Source organism: Phyllobates terribilis, unplaced genomic scaffold (assembly GCF_046119375.1).
Source record: "Phyllobates terribilis strain yellow unplaced genomic scaffold, ASM4611937v1 Scaffold_4__5_contigs__length_816908805, whole genome shotgun sequence".
Taxonomy (NCBI): domain Eukaryota; kingdom Metazoa; phylum Chordata; class Amphibia; order Anura; family Dendrobatidae; genus Phyllobates; species Phyllobates terribilis.
In genome coordinates this window covers 584,249,407-584,269,620 of record NW_027362764.1, presented here as the reverse complement: position 1 = coordinate 584,269,620, position 20,214 = coordinate 584,249,407, and the positions used below count along the sequence as shown (strand labels likewise).

Sequence of the window (20,214 nt, the reverse complement as noted above, 5' to 3'; positions counted from 1 at the left end):
GGCACCGCGACTTCGGTCGCAGTGATCACATTAAATTTCCAGTGCCATATTACCTTAGGGTAGATGGTGCCGGCATCTCGGGGGGGATGGTGCCGGCATCTTGGGGGGGTGTGGTGTCGCCGCCTCCCCCGCACCCACGATTGCTGTGATTGGCTGTTCAATTCTGAACAGCCAGTCACAGCATTTCTCACTGTTTCTGGCAATCAGATTGGAAACAGTGATGCGCAGCCTAGGATCCGTGCTCCTAAGAGCACCGATCCTAGGCTGTTGCTAGGAGACCCCAGCCCTGGACCCAAACTGCTATGATCGGTGTGATCGCACCGATCATAGCGGGACCGCGCGGTAACAGGGCGGTCATGGGGTGGTGACCGGCTTGTGACCTGCCTGTCACCGCCCCATGACCCCCTGTGATGTCAGAGAAGCCCCCAGCCGGCTTTGATTGGAGCAATCAATGATGACATCGATCGCTCCAATCAGAGTACCTGAACACAGGTGACAGGGCGGTGACCGGCTTGTGATCTGCCTGTCACCTCCCTGTGACCCCCCTGTGGTGCGTGCCTAGGCCCCAGCCATCTCTGATTGGTGCGATCGCACCAATTAGAGTACCTGACGGGGAGGTGACCGGGTGGTGACCAGACTGTGACCTGCCTGTCACCACCCTATCACCCCCTGTGACCGCCCTGCAGATCCTCACACTTGGTGAGGATTTCTACAGAGCAGTCACACTGATCTGCACTGTGCTAGGCCTTGTAATGCCACAGAATCTTCTGTGACACTACAAGACCTTCCTCTCACCTGCTCCAGTCGCTGCTGCTGCTCCGGCATCCTGCTGCGGTCTCCAGGGTCCTGGGTCTCCTGCTCCAGTGTCCTGCTGCGGTCTCCTGGGTCCTGGGTCTCCAGCTCTGTGTCCTGCTGCTGCGGATCCTGCTCCAGAGCCTCTTCCAGAACCTGTTGCTGAAAGAAGAACAGAGAAGGCTTGGTAAGTCAATCTCTGTTCTCCCCTCATCCACCCCTGTCCCCCTCTTCCTCCTTCCCCCCTCCTTTTACCCCCCAATCCCCCTCCCTCCTTTTACCCCCAATCCACCTCCCCCAAGTTTGTTTGTTTTTTTACGTGCGTCCTGCAGCGGCCGAGCGCTGACCAGTGACTACGTCACTGATGAACGTCCGTGCTCGCTGCTTTTCAGGACTTTTTTTTGTCCCTGTCAATCCTCCCCCCACTTTGCACCACCTCCGTGCATGCATCTAGCCGCCGCTGAGAGTTGATCGGTGATGCAAATCACCGATCAGCACTCACGCTCGCTACCCTTTTTTTTCAACTAACCTTTTTTCTTTTCTAAGGGGCGGTCGTGTTGTCCTATTGTGCTCCGTGCTGGGCCTTGCGGTGCCACAGAAGCCTGTGACACCACAATCGCCGCTCCTGAAGACATCGTACAGAAGACATCGTACAGAAGACATCGCACAGAGGACATCGTACAGACGACATCGTACAGACGACATCGTACAGACGACATCTGAAAGACGACAACAGTAAGTAGGATTCTTTGATCCATCCTCATCCACCCCAATCCCCCTCTCTCCCCTCTCCTCCTTCCCCCCTTCCCATCCACCTTTCTCCCACCAAGCGCTGATCATTACTTGATCGCTCGACTTTTATCCATTTTTTTTTCCCGTGCTTTCTGCAGCTGCTGAGCGCTGATTAGTGACCACAGATCACTGATCTGCACTCGTGCTCGCTGTTTTACACTCCTCCCCACCTTTGCACCACATCCGCGCGCACACTCAACAGCTGCAAAGATTTGATTGGTGACATAGTTCACCGATCCGCACTCGTGCTCGCTGTTTGCACCACTTACAGTAGTTCCTTTTTTTCTTTTTTTTTTTTCATAAAAAAAAAGTTCACACCAAGCACACTGACACACACACACACACACACTCTAAATAAAGTACTGACACACACACACCACATACAGTACAGACCAAAAGTTTGGACACACCTCATTTAAAGATTTTTCTGTGTTTTCATGACTATGAAAATTGTACATTCACACTGAAGGCATCAAAACTATGAATTAACACATGTGGAATTATATACTTCACAAAAAAGTGTGAAACAGCTGAAAATATGTCTTATATTCTAGGTTCTTCAAAGTAGCCACCTTTTGCTTTGATGACTGCTTTGCACACTCTTGGCATTCTCTTGATGAGCTTCAAGAGGTAGTCACTGGAAATAGTTTTCACTTCACAGGTGTGCCCTGTCAGGTTTAATAAGAGGGATTTCTTGCCTTATAAATGGGGTTGGGACCATCAGTTGTGTTGTGCAGAAGTCTGGTGGATACACAGCTGATAGTACTACTGAATAGACTGTTAGAATTTGTATTATGGCAAGAAAAAAGCAGCTAAGTAAAGAAAAATGAGTGGCCATCATTACTTTAAGAAATGAAGGTCAGTCAGTACGAAAAATTGGGCAAACTTTGAAAGTGTCCCCAAGTACAGTTGCAAAAACCATCAAGCGCTTCAAAGAAACTGGCTCTCATGAGGACCGCCCCAGAAAAGGAAGACCAAGAGTCACCTCTGCATCTGAGGATAAGTTTATCCGAGTCACCAGCCTCAGAAATCGCAGGTTAACAGCAGCTCAGATTAGAGACCAGGTCAATGCCACACAGAGTTCTAGCAGCAGACACATCTCTACAACAACTGCTAAGAGGAGACTTTGTGCAGCAGGCCTTCATGGTAAAATAGCTGCTAGGAAACCACTGCTAAGGACAGGCAACAAGCAGAAGAGACTTGTTTGGGCTAAAGAACACAAGGAATGGAAATTAGACCAGTGGAAATCTGTGCTTTGGTCTGATGAGTCCAAATTTGAGATGTTTGGTTCCAACCACCGTGTCTTTGTGCGACGCAGAAAAGGTGAACGGATGGACTCTACATGCCTGGTTCCCACCGTGAAGCATGGAGGAGGAGGTGTGATGGTGTGGGGGTGCTTTGCTGGTGACACTGTTGGGGATTTATTCAAAATTGAAGGCATACTGAACTAGCATGGCTACCACAGCATCTTGCAGCGGCATGCTATTCCATCCGGTTTGCGTTTAGTTGGACCATCATTTATTTTTCAACAGGACTATGACCCCAAACACACCTCCAGGCTGTGTAAGGGCTATTTGACCAAGAAGGAGAGTGATGGGGTGCTACATCAGATGACCTGGCCTCCACAGTCACCAGACCTGAACCCAATCGAGATGGTTTGGGGTGAGCTGGACCGCAGAGTGAAGTCAAAAGGGCCAACAAATGCTAAGCATCTCTGGGAACTCCTTCAAGATTGTTGGAAGACCATTTCCGGTGACTACCTCTTGAAGCTCATCAAGAGAATGCCAAGAGTGTGCAAAGCAGTCATCAAAGCAAAAGGTGGCTACTTTGAAGAACCGAGAATATAAGACATATTTTCAGTTGTTTCATACTTTTTTGTTAAGTATATAATTCCACATGTGTTAATTCATAGTTTTGATGCCTTCAGTGTGAATGTACAATTTCCATAGTCAAGAAAATACAGAAAAATCTTTAAATGAGGTGTGTCCAAACTTTTGGTCTGTACGGTACATAAGAAAAAAAAATGTCCCACTCATCCCAAACTCGCTATTCAGCGGAGGAGGCATACTCTTTTCTTGCCTCCGACACTGACAGCGAGGACGAGGATCCCACATTTGTTTATTTTTCCGACTCCTCGTCGTCCTCCTCTTCCTCCTCAGGTGCTGCTGGACCGCTCCGCAGTCGTCGCAGGAGAGAAGATGATCCAGCGCCCCCCACTACTGACCCTATATGGACCTCGCCCTCTGAAAATTATGAGCCACTGATTCCTGATTTCGTGGTGAAATCAGGAATCAAGTTTGACACCACCGGCCTCACAGAAATAGACTTTTTCAAAGTTTTTTTCTCTGAGGACTTTATAAACCTCATGGTGGGCCAAACTAATTGATACGCTCATCAATTTTTGGAACAAAACCCCTCTTCATCATTTTCTAACTGGTCTCCTGTAGACGCAGAAGAAATTATGAAGTTTTGGGGCCTTGTCCTTCATATGGGAATCCTGAAGAAGCCAGACGTTCGGCAATACTGGAGTGTTGACGTATTGTATAACACTCCAGTGTTCCGAATGGTCATGATCCGGAGACGCTTTGAGGCCATCCATAAGTTCTTGCATTACAACGATAATGCAAGGTGTCCTGCACGCGATGACCCGAACTTTGATCGTCTTTTCAAAGTTCGGCCGGTCATCGAACACTTCAACATCAAGTTTGCTGAAGTGTACGTGCCCCAAGGGATATCTGCGTGTATGAGTCCCTAGTTGATTTTAAGGGGTCGCTTGGATTCCGGCAGTACCTGTCCAGTAAGAGGGCCAGGTACGGGATCAAGCTGTATAAACTTTGCGAGAGTACCTCAGGGTACACTCACAAGTTTTGAGTTTATGAAGGGAAGGACTCCCGGATTGAACCCCCTGAATGCCCCCCTGTTCTGGGAGTGAGTGGGAAAATTGTGTGGGACTTGGTGCACCCACTGCTGGATAAAGGTTATCACTTGTACGTGGATAACTTTTATACCAGTGTCCCTCACTTCAAGTCCCTCTCTGCGCGAAGTACCGCAGCCTGCGGTACTGTCCGCAAAAATCAGAGAGGCCTCCCAAAGGCGCTAATTGGGCAGCTGCTCATAAGGGGTGAGAGCAGAGCCCAATGTAGCGACCACTTGTTGGTGGTCAAGTACAAGAACTGGAGGGATGTCCTTCTCTTGACCACCATACATGGTGATGGCAGCACCCTCAGCACTGTACGAGGTTCCACTTCACAGGTCACACATCAGGGGCTCTGAGAACGTGACATGACGCCCGCAGACCATTCCATCAAAGTCTGCATTCAAAAGCGTCACTCCTTCCCTTCCAAGCCCTGACATGTGCCCAAACAGTAGTTTTCTCCAACATATGGGGTATCAGCATACTCAGGAGAAATTGCACAACAACTTTTGGGGTCCAATCTCTCCAGGTACCCCCGTGAAAATAAAAATATTGCGGCTAAAAGATTGTTTTTGTGGAAAAAAAATGTTTTTGTTTTTTTTCACGGCTCTACGTCATAAACCTTTTGGGGTTGCAAAGTGCTCACCACACATCTAAATAAGTTCCCTGAGGGGTCTAGTTTCCAAAATGGGGTCACTTGTGGGGGGTTTCCACTGTTTAGGCACATCAGGGGCTCTCTAAACGCGACATGGGGTCCGCTGTGAATTCCAGCGAGTTTGGCATTGAAAACGTCCAATGGCGCTCCTTCCCTTCCGAGCCCTGCCGTGCGCCCAAACATTGACTTTCCCCCACATATGAGGTATCAGCTTACTCAGGAGAAATGCACAACAACTTTTGGGTCCAATTTCTCCTAGTACCCTTGTGAAAATAAAAATATTGCAGCTAAAAGATTGTTTTTGTGTAAAAAAAATTTTTTTTTTTCACGGCTCAACGTCATAAACTTTTGCAAAACACTTGGGGGTTCAAAGTATTCGCCACACATCTAAATAAGTTCCTTAAGGGGTCTAGTTTCCAAAATGGTGTCACTTGTGGGGGGTTTCCACTGTTTAGGCACATCAGGGGCTCTCTAAACGCGACATGGGGTATGCTGTGAATTCCAGAGAGTTTGGCATTGAAAACGTCAAATGGCACTCCTTCCCTTCCGAGCCCTGCCGTGCGCCCAAACAATGGCTTTCTCCCACATATGAGGTATCAGCGTACTCAGGAGAAATGCACAACAACTTTTGGGTCCAATTTCTCTTAGTACCCTTGTGAAAATAAAAATATTGCGGCTAAAAGATTTTTTTTGTGGAAAAAAATGATTTTTTTTTCACGGCTCTACGTCATAAACTTTTGCAAAATACTTGGGGGTTACTTAAGGGGTCTAGTTTCCAAAATGGGGTCACTTGTGGGAGGTTTCCACTGTTTAGGCACATCAGTGGCTCTCTAAACGCGACATGGGGTCCGCTGTGAATTCCAGAGAGTATCAGTGTTCTCAGGACAAATTGCGCAACAACTTTTGGGGTCCAATTTCTCCTGGTACCCTTGTGAAAATAAAAAATTGAGGTCTAAAATAAAATTTTTGTGAAAAAAAGTTAAATGTTCATTTTTTCCTTTCACGGAGGGTTAATAAACTTCTTGAATGTGATTTTGAGTACCTTTGGGGTGCAGTTTTTAGAATGGTGTCACTTTTGGGTATTTTCTGTCATAAAGGCCCCTCAAAGTCACTTCAAATGTGATGTGGTCCCTAAAAAAAATGGTTTTGTAAATTTTGTTGTAAAAATGAGAAATCGCTGGTCAACTTTTAACCCTTATAGCTCCCTAACGAAAAAAAATTTGGTTCCAAAATTGTGCTGATGTAAAGTAGACATGTGGGAAATGTTATTTATTAACTATTTTGTGTGACATAGCTCTCTGATTTAAGGGCATGAAAATTCAAAGTTTGAAAATTGTGAAATTTTCAAAATTTTCACCAAATTTCTGTTTTTTTCACAAATAAACGCAAGTGATATCGAAGAAATTTTACCACAATCATGAAGTACAATATGTCACAAAAAACAATCTCAGAATCAGGGGGATCCGTTGAAGCGTTCCAGAGTAATTACCTCATAAAGTGACAGTGTTCAGAATTGTAAAAATTGGCCTGGTCATTACCGTGCAAACCACCTTTGGGGGTAAAGGGGTTAAAAATGGCTAACAGAACAACATTTCAACATTTTTTTTTAAATGTTGTTCTATGTTAGCAAGATTTAATTTTAGTGTTAGGACTCGCAAACATGAGGACCCTTTACGCGAGTTGCGAGCTTACCTATTTTGGCCAAAATATCGACCAATACCTCATTTAATGTATTTATCTTATACATTTTTATTGCACTTTTTTCCTTTTTTATGCAGGATGCAGCAGGCCCTTTAGTGCTGGTTGGGTGATTTGGGGCATTTGTCCTTGTGGGGTGCACTCATATAGTGCTGGCCAGCCCACCTGATCTTAAAGTATCTGTGTGACTGGCTTCCTATGCAAGCACCATCTGTGTGCATGTACACAGCCACCCACTCCATGAATTTTGTAGGTTAGGGAGTGGCTGTAACATCAGTATTGTGCACCTGTTCTTCATCATGGGGGTCTGCTGCATCCTACTGGTTCATTGGTAATCTGACATGGTGTTGGTAAGGCTGCATCTTTTTTTCTGTGATTTTTTTTTTTAAATGTTGTTCTATGTTGGTCAGTAGAAACTTTACCTTACCATTTACAAATGTCAGTACATTGGGTGGGATAGTGGTTTTGTGACACCGAGTGCATAATGCAATAGTGTAGTATTGAAAATCCAGATATCAGGGCTTAGTCAAGTTATATAGATTCCTCATTCCCATTATGCAATGTGCTTGCGGATGTCTGCAGGAAGAGTCTGAGACTCTACAACTGATTATGGGATTCCATGGGAGCTCCAGACAAGTGCCAGGAATAGCAATGAATATTGTCAAAGCCCCTGAAGGTCAGCGGACGCTAAAGAACTTTGAAAATGGTTCAAAAGGGTACATAGCTGTCTCTGGGTCTTCTGTTTTCCAACACAGTAGCCCACTGCAAAAACATGTATATCATGTGATGTATTTTTTTATATTGTGCTCAAGTACACTGTATGGCTATAGAGTGGTATTGTCACGCAGGGTGTGGGAAAGATTTAGTGCATCACAGAGGGAAGAGGGAAGGGGGGAGAGGAGACCTCCTAGTCTTGTCTAGTGTCACCCTGTCTCAACTACCGTCCCTATATTGGCTCTTCACCAATCGCCGCACGCGGAGAGAGGAGATGAGCACTAGTCGATCTCCTCTAAACTCTATAGACAACAAGGGTAGAGAAACATGGGGGATTGCTTAGCTTTAGACGACTCCAGCCAAATGCACACACGGCCTCAAGCTTCAGAGAGGATTAGGAACTGCTCTTGCTAAAGCCTCACAAGTAGTAAAGAACATTGCTGGCAACTCCCTCTCAGACACACCAGGTATTTATGCACCCAAGCCAGGGAGCTAATTAGCCAGAGGGAGGTAGCGCTGGGTCCTAGAGACAGCTAGCCTCTAAGAAGATGTCTGTAATGCCAAACGTAGAGATCTCCTGCAACCAACTGCAGGGCGACTGTCTGTCACCTCTGACACACCTGTGACAGCTATACCTGGATGCCTTCCCTCAGAGTATATCTGTTAGAACCTTGCTCTTAGGTTTTTTCCTTTGCTGGTCACATGACCTTGTTGGCCTATTTAATCCTGCTCCGCCTTTCTGGCTTTGCTGGACTTCATTGTATAACTACTTTCTAGCTAGCCTGTGCTCTGTATCTTACTCTGTTAGTTTGCTTGGTCTACGGACCTCTGTGTTCTATATATTTTGTTTTTTTGTCTGTCTGCTACTATTTCTGTTAGGAGGTGTCCCATTTTCCTCCCAGTCCTTAGTACTTGTAGGGATTCCTTCCCCACATCTATAGGTCTCCGTACAGACTAGCTTAGGACTTTAGCAGGTCTGATCGCAGGATCAGGTCCCCTGTTACATCGTAGGGATTCAGCTGAGTTCTATCGTAGGGACAGATCTCCTCTCTTTCCTTAGCTCTGGTAGCAGAACATAACAATATCTCTGTCTTATGGTTCTGATAAGATAATAGCAGAACCTTTTCCTTTCACCAGCATTAGTAAGTATTAATATGTAAGTCTTTTCACAGGAGCATTTTGCATTCCATTGTATGTACCTTATATGTTCAATGGCAAGTGGAAGCTAGGAAAATTCCTCTGCAAGCTATGGCTGGTCGCCGACTATATGATGTGCACAGCTTCAGCCTTTAATGTTGTTCTTATTAGTTATGATCGATTTTTGGCTGTCACTATGGCTGTAAGTATTCTCCTATTCTTTATTGTAGTATAACTGTTAGAACCTTGCTCTTAGGTTTTTTTTCCTTTGCTGGTCACATGACCTTGTTGGCCTATTTAATCCTGCTCCGCCCTTCTGGCTTTGCTGGACTTCATTGTATATCTGCTTTCTAGCTAGCCTGTGCTCTGTGTCTTGCTCTGTTAGTTTGCTTGGTCTACTGAACTCTATGTTCTATATATTTTGTTTGTTCGTCTGTCTGCTACTATTTCTGTTAGGAGGTGTCCCATATTCCTCCCAGTCCTTAGTACTTGTAGGGATTCCTTCCCCACATCTATAGGTCTCCGTACAGACTAGCTTAGGACTTTAGCAGGTCTGATCGCAGGATCAGGTTCCCTGTTACATCGTAGGGATTAAGCTGAGTTCTATCGTAGGGACAGATCTCCTCTCTTTCCTTAGCTCTGGTAGCAGAACATAACAGTAAGTCCAGCCAGCAAATTCTCTAAGGAAAGATTTTTCTGTTCCATCATGGTGTCGGTTCAGGATTTGGTTCATCGCCTGCAGGGACTCTCTCTGGAGGTGGCCGAGCTCCGTCAGCACGTGAGTAACTGTCCTGGAGCACATTTCTTGGAGCCTAAGGTATGTTTGCCGGATTTATTTTTTGGTGAACACCGAGAATTTTTTTCATTCAAAAATGCTTGCTTATTGTATTTTCGTTTGAGACCTAAGTCCTCTGGGGATGAATCCCAGCGCGTAGGGTTCATAATGTCACTTTTGCGCAAAGAGCCTCAGGAGTGGGCCTTTTCTTTGCAACCTAGTGATACATGCTTCAGATCAGTGGATAGTTTTTTTTCTGCTTTGGGACTATTATATGATGATCCTGACCGTGTCGCATCAGCTGAGACTGAGTTGAGACGTTTAAAACAGGGATCAGGTAATGTGGAAAAATATTGTACTCATTTCCGTCGTTGGTCTACTCAAACAGGGTGGAACGATTCTGCTCTGAAAAGTCTATTTCTTGCTGGGCTCAGTGAAAGGGTTAAAGACCTGCTAATTGCTTATCCTACACCTGAAGATTTGCAACAGGCTATGCAATTAGCTATACAGGTGGATAGAAGACTGCGTGCAAGGGTTAATGAGAGCAAATCCTCTGCTATGTCAGTTTCTGGTTATGAGAATGTGTGTACTAACAGTGGTGAACCAATGGAGATTGGATCGGTGGCACCTCGCTCTCAAGAAAAAGACCGTCGATTTTTTGAAGGCTTGTGTTTCTATTGCGGAAAATCTGGTCATTTGATTAAAGGCTGTGAGCTTCGTATGAAGAAAGAAAAAAAAATGGTCAGTCATGCCCGTATTGCCTGTTTAAATTCCAAGGGTGTATTTTTAGCTGCTTCCACGATTGCTCAGGAAAAATTAATGGAATTTCGGGTGTTTGTCGATTGTGGGTCTACTCTGAATGTTATTGATGGGGGATTCGTGGAAAGACTCAATTTAAAACCTGAACCTTTATCATCCCCCATTGCTGTGGTTTCTGTGGATGGTTCCCCTTTGAAGAATATTACTCTCAAGGTCTGTGAATTTCCTCTCACTATTAATGGTGTTCACCATGAGAAATTGGATTTGGTAGTGTTGAATAACTTGCCTTCTCCAGTAATATTGGGATTGCCCTGGTTAAAATTTCACAATCCTGTACTGGATTGGTCTACCAGTGAAATTAAATCCTGGAGCCATAAATGTTATGACAAGTGTTGTAACGGGCGTATTGCAGCTTTGGATAGGGGAGAATTGCCTGTTCCTATTCAGGATTTTTGGAGAGTTTTTTCTGAGAAGGAATCACAGGTTTTGCCTCCCCATAGAGACTATGATTGTTCTATTGAATTTGTCCCTGGAGCGACTCTTCCTAAAAGTCGTTTATTTAACCTTACTATTCCTGAGAGGAAGGCTTTGGAGGAATACATACAGACAATTTTGGCCGCCGGTCACATTAGGCCCTCTAAGTCTCCTGTGGCGGTTGGATTTTTTTTTGTAAAAAAAAAGGACGGCGGTTTACGTCCTTGTCTGGATTTTCGTGAGATTAACAAAATTACTGTACGCAATCCTTACCCACTGCCATTGATTCCTGATCTGTTTAACCAGTTAATGGGGGCCAAGTGGTTCTCTAAAATTGACCTTAAGGGGGCATACAATCTGTTGCGCATGAAGGAGGGTGACGAATGGAAGACTGCTTTTAACACTCCTGTGGGTCATTTTGAGAATCTGGTTATGCCTTTTGGTCTTACTAATGCTCCTGCATTTTTTTCAGAATCTGATTAATGACATCCTTAGACCTTTGATCGGTAAAAATGTGGTTGTGTATTTGGATGACATTTTGATTTATTCGCCGGATCTGGAGTCTCATTGGCGGAGCGTGCGTGAGGTATTGCAGTTATTAATGGACAATTCGCTTTTTGCTAAGCTGGAGAAATGTGAGTTCGCTGTACAGAGAATTAGTTTTTTGGGCTACATTATCTCCAGCAAAGGTTTTGAGATGGATCCAGTTAAGGTTCAGGCTGTGCAGGAATGGCCTAGGCCTATTGGTTTGAAATCGATACAGAGGTTTTTGGGTTTCGCCAATTACTATAGAAAATTCATAAAAATTTTTTCTAGTATTGTCAAACCTCTGACTGATCTCACCAGGAAAGGTGCTGATGCGGTTCAGTGGTCTTCTGAGGCCATTGAAGCTTTTGTGTATCTCAAGGAGAGGTTCACCTCTGCTCCCATCCTTATGCAGCCTGATGTTACTAGGCCGTTTTTGGTTGAGGTTGATGCTTCCTCTGTGGGGGTTGGCGCAGTATTGTCTCAGGATAACGGGGATGGATTACATCCCTGTGCCTTTTTTTCAAAAAATTTTTCGGAGACTGAACTGAATTACGATATTGGTAATCGGGAATTATTGGCTATTAAACTCGCATTTGAACACTGGCGCCACTTCTTGGAAGGTGCGGAATTTCCCGTTCAGGTTCTTACGGATCATAAAAATCTGATATATCTTGATGCTGCCAAGCGCCTGAATGCCCGTCAGGCTAGGTGGGCACTGTTTTTCTCGCGGTTTAATTTCTCCGTTACTTACATCCCTGGTACTAAGAATGTTAAGGCTGATGCCTTGTCTCGCAGTTTTTCTCCCATAGTCGGTGCTGAGAAAGAGGAGAACATTTTACAAGAAGGTGTTGTGATAGCTGCTTTGGACTCCGTTTTGGAAAATGAGATTCTTAAAGCACAGGAGAATGCCCCTTCTAACACTCCTCATGGGAGGTTGTTTGTGCCTGGGACCTTTAGGAGAGATTTGTTTGTTGAGTGTCACGAATCTCGGTTGGCAGGTCATCCCGGAATCTCTGAGACCAAGAGACTGGTGGGTCGCAGTTTTTGGTGGCCTGGATGGCAGAAGGAAGTCATTAAGTGGGTGCGTCAATGTACTATATGTGCTAGATCTAAGTCCTCACATACTCCTGCTGCGGGGTTGCTTTGTCCTTTGGAGGTTCCCAGTGCTCCTTGGACACATTTGGCTATGGACTTTATAACTGACCTTCCCCCCTCTGAGGGTTTTACTGTCATCTGGGTGGTCGTGGACCGTTTTAGCAAGATGTGTCACTTGGTTCCTTTCGTCAAACTGCCCTGCGCTAAAACTCTCGCTAAGGCCTTTGTCAAGGAAATTGTCAGACTTCATGGCGTTCCTACTGACATTGTTTCTGATAGGGGTCCTCAGTTCGTGGCTCGTTTTTGGCGTGCCTTTTGTGATAGGTTGGGAGTTCATTTGTCGTTCTCGTCCGGATATCATCCTGAATCTAATGGCCAGACAGAAAGGAAAAACCAGGATGTTGAGCAGTTCTTGCGTTGTTTTGTGGCAGACAATCAAGAGGGGTGGTCTGAGTTTCTGCCACTTGCTGAATTTGCTCTGAACAATCATACATCTTCTTCTGCTGGTTGTTCGCCTTTTTTTTGTTGTTCTGGGAGACATCCGTCGTTTGGGTCGTTCTCCAAGTTGGGATCTGCCGTGCCTGAGGAGGAGAATTTTTCCGGTGATTTGGAGAGAGTTTGGACGGATGTGCGTGGTAATCTTCAGGAGGCCAACAGAAAATCTAAAGACTACTTTGATAGGAAACGACAGGAGGTTTTGTTCGCTGTTGGTGACATGGTTTGGTTGTCCTCAAGGAATCTGCGGTTGAGGATTCCTTCAAAGAAATTGGGTCCCAAGTTTGTAGGGCCCTTTAAGGTGCTTCAGGTTGTCAACCAATCTGCTGTTAGGTTGGAGGTTCCTACCTCCTGGAGAATTAATCCGGTATTTCATGTCTCTCTGTTGAAAAAAGCTGTTGTATCGGATTGTGACGCCTCTGCCTCTGTTCCTTCGGTGGTGGAGGACGGGGAATATGAAATTTCTCGCATCCTTAACTCTAGACGGTATAGAGGTAGTTTGCAGTATCTTGTGGCCTGGAAAGGTTTCGGTCCCGAGGATAACTCTTGGGTGAGGTCGGATGATGTTTCCGCGTCCAGACTTATCAGAGCGTTTCACAGGAGATTTCCTGATAAGCCTGGTCCTAGGGGATCCGGAGGATCCTCTTAGAAGGGGGGGTACTGTTAGAACCTTGCTCTTAGGTTTTTTTTCCTTTGCTGGTCACATGACCTTGTTGGCCTATTTAATCCTGCTCCGCCCTTCTGGCTTTGCTGGACTTCATTGTATATCTACTTTCTAGCTAACCTGTGCTCTGTGTCTTGCTCTGTTAGTTTGCTTGGTCTACTGACCTCTATGTTCTATATATTTTGTTTGTTCGTCTGTCTGCTACTATTTCTGTTAGGAGGTGTCCCATATTCCTCCCAGTCCTTAGTACTTGTAGGGATTCCTTCCCCACATCTATAGGTCTCCGTACAGACTAGCTTAGGACTTTAGCAGGTCTGATCGCAGGATCAGGTTCCCTGTTACATCGTAGGGATTAAGCTGAGTTCTATCGTAGGGACAGATCTCCTCTCTTTCCTTAGCTCTGGTAGCAGAACATAACAATAACTACATCATGTTAATAGTTGATATAACACAAACAATATGTGCACTGTAAAATTGTAAAGTGTATTCCCTGATATAAAGTTTAACATCATCTTTTTTCACCATTTTATAAATATTTTATCCCCCCACAAGAGGTATAGATGGTATGGTACAATTATTATGACCATAAAAGTTATTAACCAAAGTCCCTTAAATACCAAATGTCATACATGTCATGTTATATATATATATATATATACAGTGCCTACAAGTAGTATTCAACCCCCTGCAGATTTAGCTGGTTTGATAAGATGCAAATAAGTTAGAGCCCTCAAACTGCAAACGAGAGTAGGTTTTATGAACAGAAGCATAAATCTTACAAACCAAAAAGTTATGTTGCTCATTTGAATTTTATTAAATTTTAAACATAAAAGTGTGAGTCAATTATTATACAACCCCTATGTTTAATATTTTGTGGAATAACCCTTGTTTGCAATTACAGCTAATAATCGTCTTTTATAAGACCTGATCAGGCCGGCACAGGTCTGTGGAGTTATCTTGTCCCACTCCTCCATGCAGATCTTCTCAAAGTTATCTAGGTTCTTTGGGTGTCTCATGTGGACTTTATTCTTGAGCTCCTTCCACAAGTTTTCAATTGGGTTAAGGTCAGGAGACTGACTAAGCCACTCCAACACCTTGACTTTTTCCCTATTGAACCAGGCCTTGGTTTTCTTGGCTGTGTGCTTTGGGTCGTTGTCTTGTTGGAAGATGAAATTACGACCCATCTTAAGATCCTTGATGGAGGCGCGGAGGTTTTGGCCAAAATCTCCAGGTAGGCCGTGCTATCCATCTTCCCATGGATGCGGACCAGATGGCCAGGCCCCTTGGCAGACAAACAGCCCCACAGCATGATGCTGCCACCACCATGCTTGACTGTCTGGATGGTATTCTTGGGGTCGTATGCAGTGCCATCCAGTCTCCAAACGTCACGTGTGTGGTTGGCACCAAAGATCTCGATCTTGGTCTCATCAGACCATAGAACCTTGAACCAGTCTGTCTCAGAGTCCTCCAAGTGATCATGAGCAAACTGTAGACGAGCCTTGACATGACGCTTTGAAAGTAAAGGTACCTTACGGGCTCGTCTGGAACGGAGACCATTGCGGTGGAGTATGTTACTTATGGTATTGACTGAAACCAATGTCCCCACTGCCATGAGATCTTCCCGGAGCTCCTTCCTTGTTATCCTTAGGTTAGCCTTGACTCTTCGGACAAGCCTGGCCTCGGCACGGGAGGACACTTTCAAAGGCTGTCCTGGCCGTGGAAGGCTAACAGTAGTTCCATAAGCCTTCCACTTACGGATGATGCTCCCAACAGTGGAGACAGGTAGGCCCAACTCCTTGGAAAGGGTTTTGTACCCCTTGCCAGCCTTGTGACCCTCCACAATCTTGTCTCTGATGGCCTTGGAATGCTCCTTTGTCTTTCCCATGTTGACCATGTCTGAGTGCTGTTCACAAGTTTGGGGAGGGTCTTAAATAGTCAGAAAAGGCTGGCAAAAGAGATCTTTAATCCACACATGTGAAGCTCATTATTCTTGGTGCCTGAACTACTTCTTAGTACTTTAGGGGGACCAAACAGAATTCTTGTGGTTTGAGGGGTTGAATAATAAATGACACTCTGAATTAACTTTTAAAGTTTAAAAAAAAAAAAAAAAAAATTTGCTGCAGTGCATTTCCCACTTCCAGGCTGATCTACAGTACAAATGTCACAATGCCAAGTTAATTCCGCATGTGTCAACCAGCTAAATCTGCAGGGGGTTGAATATTACTTGTAGGCACTGTATATATATATATATATATATATATATATATATATATATACAGTACAGACCAAAAGTTTGGACACACCTTCTCATTTAAAGATTTTTCTGTATTTTCATGACTTTGAAAATTGTACATTCACACTGAAGGCATCAAAACTATGAATTAACACATGTGAAATTATATACTTAACAAAAAAGTGTGAAACAACTGAAAATATGTCTTATATTCTAGGTTCTTCAAAGTCACCACCTTTTGCTTTGATGACTGCTTTGCACACTCTTGGCATTCTCTTGATGAGCTTCAAGAGGTAGTCACTTGAAATGGTCTTCCAACAATCTTGAAGGAGTTCCCAGAGATGCTTAGCACTTGTTGGCCCTTTTGCCTTCACTCTGCGGTCCAGCTCACCCCAAACCATCTCGATTGGGTTCAGGTCTGGTGACTATGGAGGCCAGGTCATCTGGGGTAGCACCACATCACTCTCCTTCTTGGCTAAATAGCCCTTACACAGCCTGGGGGTGTGTTTGGGGTCATTGTCCTGTAGAAAAATAAATGATGGTCCAACTAAATGCAAACCGGATGGAATAGCATGCCGCTGCATGATGCTGTGGTAGCCATGCTGGTTCAGTATGCCTTCAATTTTGAATAAATCCCCAACAGAGTCACCAGCAAAGCACCCCCACACCATCACACCCCCTTCTCCATGCTTCACAGTGGGAACCAGGCATGTAGAGTCCATCCGTTCACCTATTCTGCGTCGCACAAAGACACGGTGGTTGGAACCAAAGATCTCAAATTTGGACTCATCAGACCAAAGCACAGATTTCCACTGGTCTAATGTCCATTCCTTGTGTTCTTTAGCCCAAACAAGTCTCTTGTGCTTGTTGCCCGTCCTTAGCAGTGGTTTCCTAGCAGCTATTTTACCATGAAGGCCTGCTGCACAAAGTCTCCTCTTAACAGCTGTTGAAGAGATGTGTCTGCTGCAAGAACTCTGTGTGGCATTGACCTGGTCTCTAATCTGAGCTGCTGTTAACCTGCGATTTCTGAGGCTGGTGACTCGGATAAACTTATCCTCAGAAGCAGAGGTGATTCTTGGTCTTCCTTTCCTGGGGCGGTCCTCATGTGAGCCAGTTTCTTTGTAGCGCTTGATGGTTTTTGCAACTGCACTTGGGGACACATTCAAAGTTAGCCCAATTTTTCGGACAGACTGACCTTCATTTCTTAAAGTAATGATGGCCACTCGTTTTTCTTTACTTAGCTGCTTTTTTCTTGCCATAATACAAATTCTAACAGTCTATTCAGTAGGACTATCAGCTGTGTATCCACCTGACTTCTGCACAACACAACTGATGGTCCCAACCCCATTTATAAGGCAAGAAATCCCACTTACTAAACCTGACAGGGCACACCTGTGAAGTGAAAACGATTTCCAGTGACTACCTCTTGAAGCTCATCAAGAGAATGCCAAGAGTGTGCAAAGCAGTCATCAAAGCAAAAGGTGGCTACTTTGAAGAACCTAGAATATAAGACATATTTTTAGTTGTTTCACACTTTTTGTTAAGTATATAATTCCACATGTGTTAATTCATAGTTTTGATGCCTTCAGTGTGAATGTACAATTTTCAAAGTCATGAAAATACAGAAAAGTCTTTAATTGAGAAGGTGTGTCCAAACTTTTGGTCTTTACTGTATATATATATATATATATATATATATATATATATATATATATATACATACAACCCCTGGCAAAAATTATGGAATCACCGGGCTCGGAGGATGTTCATTCAGTTGTTTAATGTTGTTGAAAAAAAGCAGATCACAGACATGGCACAAAACTAAAGTCATTTCAAATGGCAACTTTAGGGCTTTAAGAAACACTAAAAGAAATCAAGATTAAAAATGTGGTACTCAGTAAGGGTAATTTTTTTCAGACCAAGCAGAGCGAAAAAATTGAGTGATGTGGAATCACTCAATTCTGAGGAAAAAATTATGGAATCACTCTGTAATGGTGATATGGCCCCCTCAGAGTCCTGATCTCAACATCATCAAGTCTGTCGGGAATACATGAAAGGACAGAACAATTTGCACAAGTGACATCCCCAGAAGATCTGTGGTTAGTTCTGCAAGATGTTTGGATCAACCTCCCTGCTGAGTTCCTTCTAAAACTGTGTGCAAGTGTACGTAGAAGAATTGACAACTATTCAACAACTATTGATTTGATTTACTTTGTATTTTGTGAATTGATTATAATAAACTATTCCCATCTCTATTTGTTGAAGCATTCTAACATTACATAATTTTTCCACACCTTCCTAAAAATTTTGCATAGTTATGTTTATATAGTGTGTGTGTGTGTGTGTATTGTGATTAACCTGTTAAATACCAGGTAGTAATAGTATAGAGTCGTCATATTGGGACAGATAGGGAATACAGATCCATTCTTGTAAGTGTTGCTGGCATTTGCTTTCTGTAATAGACCACTCTAAAATCTCATTCTTTCCTTTACTTGTTTGTTTATTGAGAGGCTGCATATTTACACCTGTCTGGGTTGCCAATCGTCCATAGATTTACCGACAGTCTGTAAAAAACAAGTGCCTTTCTCTGCCGTCTGTAGTGTCCAGCAGAAAAAACGCTCCATTCGTGATTTTCTAAAATTTTCTTGCAGTTTGTACTGTGTATGCGTTAAAAAATGCTGACATGTGCAGTACAAACAGAAGTTGACTACAGAAGGAAGGAGCCTCTATTTTCCATGAATCACTGCAGAGAGGGGATTCCTAAACATGCCATGTTCATTCTGAGCTCAGGGTTTGAGCTTTCGAAGTGACAGCGTTGAGGAAGGACGAGAGTTCTGTGTGTGTAAGTAATTCTTACTAATTATGACTCATGTTCTCAGCTAATCCTGTCTCCTTCCTACTCACTACCTCTGATAGCTGCTCGGAAGACCCTCCGAGCAGACAGTGCATCCAGCTGCTGGATTCCAGCAGTTCTTCTTACTTCTGACTGAGTGATGGTCACAACAGCTAACACATCAATCTGCCCCTGTCCCCCTGAAGACACTTATCACCCCCTGAACTGAAGGGACTTTATTGGGGTATATATAAAGTGCACTTTAACCACTTCTCCTGTATACTAGGTGTAATTCTCAGTATTTTCATCTTATTCTGTATGTCTTAGGGGGGTCTAGTCATTATTCTGGGTGTGGTCTTTTCCAGTGGGCGTGGTCTTAAGGGGTGTGGGAAAATTCCGTAAATGTTATCTGTCCATGAATTTTGGGTCAGTTGTCCAGAAAAAATGTAATAATTGTTTGGCAACCCTGCCACATTTTAGAAGACACATAATACTTCTAATGTATGTGTACATTTTCTTGTCTTCTATTGTTTAGGTTGTATATCACACTCAGCGGCAACAACATTACAAGACAGTACTTAAGATGGCTGCAGTCTGGATACTGTCATCTCTCTTATACAGCCCAGCTATTCTTCTCTGGGACTATTTTGATAATGACAACTCCTTTGCCGAGGACCTCTGTCTCCCTTCATACTACAACAGCTGGCACTTTCTACTGGGAGCTTCCACTTTTGACTTTTTTCTTCCTCTCTTAAGTATTTCATTTTTTAACCTGAGCATCTATTGGAATATTAAAATAAGAAGCAAAAAGAAAAGGGAATCTTCAGTTTTCACAGTTTGCTCAAGTGAAGAAGAAATCTTGCAGATACCGGTATCAGGGCGATTCATCCACCGAGGTCAAAATGGTTTAGGATTACCGAAAATTAAAATGACATTCTCTAATATCTCTTCCAAAAAGTCAAAACCTAATAGATTACAAAGTGTCAGGACACAACAGAGTAATATTCACATTATTAAATTATCCCATGACCAAAAAGTTGCCAAATCTTTGTTTATTCTTGTTTGTGTGTTTTGTATTTGTTGGGCTCCTTACTCATTTCTTATGGCCATTCGGGCTGCCTGCCATGATTACTGTATTGCATCATATTGGTATGAAATTACATTTTGGTTGTTGTGGATTAACTCCTCAATTAATCCCATTCTTTACCCATTGTGCCACTCAAGTTTTAGGAGGGCTTTTATCAAAGTAATTTCCAAGTATGCAAAAAATATCAAATAATTCTTGTTCTATATGTACAAGACCTTCCTTCTAGGGTCCACACTGGTATTAGCTAACAACCAAACAAAAAATTATGTCTTTAAGACATAACTGTTCTGTTTCGGAGAAGGCGGACTGTGATGCACTCGAATAAAGAAATTTGTAATTAAACAGCTATAAACACTTCATAGAAAAGATATCTATGACGGACATTCAATAAGTGTAGAACTTTTAGAACAAAATTCAAAGATTTATACATTTACTACATTTCACCATGTTACAGATCAAACACTAATTTTGGTTTGACATTTGATAAACGTATAATCCCAATCACCCAGTTGTCTTATTGATATCTGCCCCTCTCCTATTTCTTTTTGCTACTGTTTGTTCTCCCTTTG

General features: G+C 43.6%; 1 protein-coding gene across 1 annotated transcript in view; it reads left to right on the top strand.

The window, feature by feature from the left end:
* LOC141264692 (histamine H3 receptor-like) overlaps window positions 1-19,837 on the top strand; it is a 33,673-nt gene extending 13,836 nt beyond the window's left edge. The window contains exons 2-3 of the mRNA XM_073676956.1: window positions 8,738-8,904; window positions 19,094-19,837. Of these exons, the coding sequence (XP_073533057.1) occupies window positions 8,738-8,904; window positions 19,094-19,837 (911 nt within the window). The remainder of the gene's footprint in view (window positions 1-8,737; window positions 8,905-19,093) is intronic.
* Window positions 19,838-20,214: the final 377 nt, after the last annotated feature.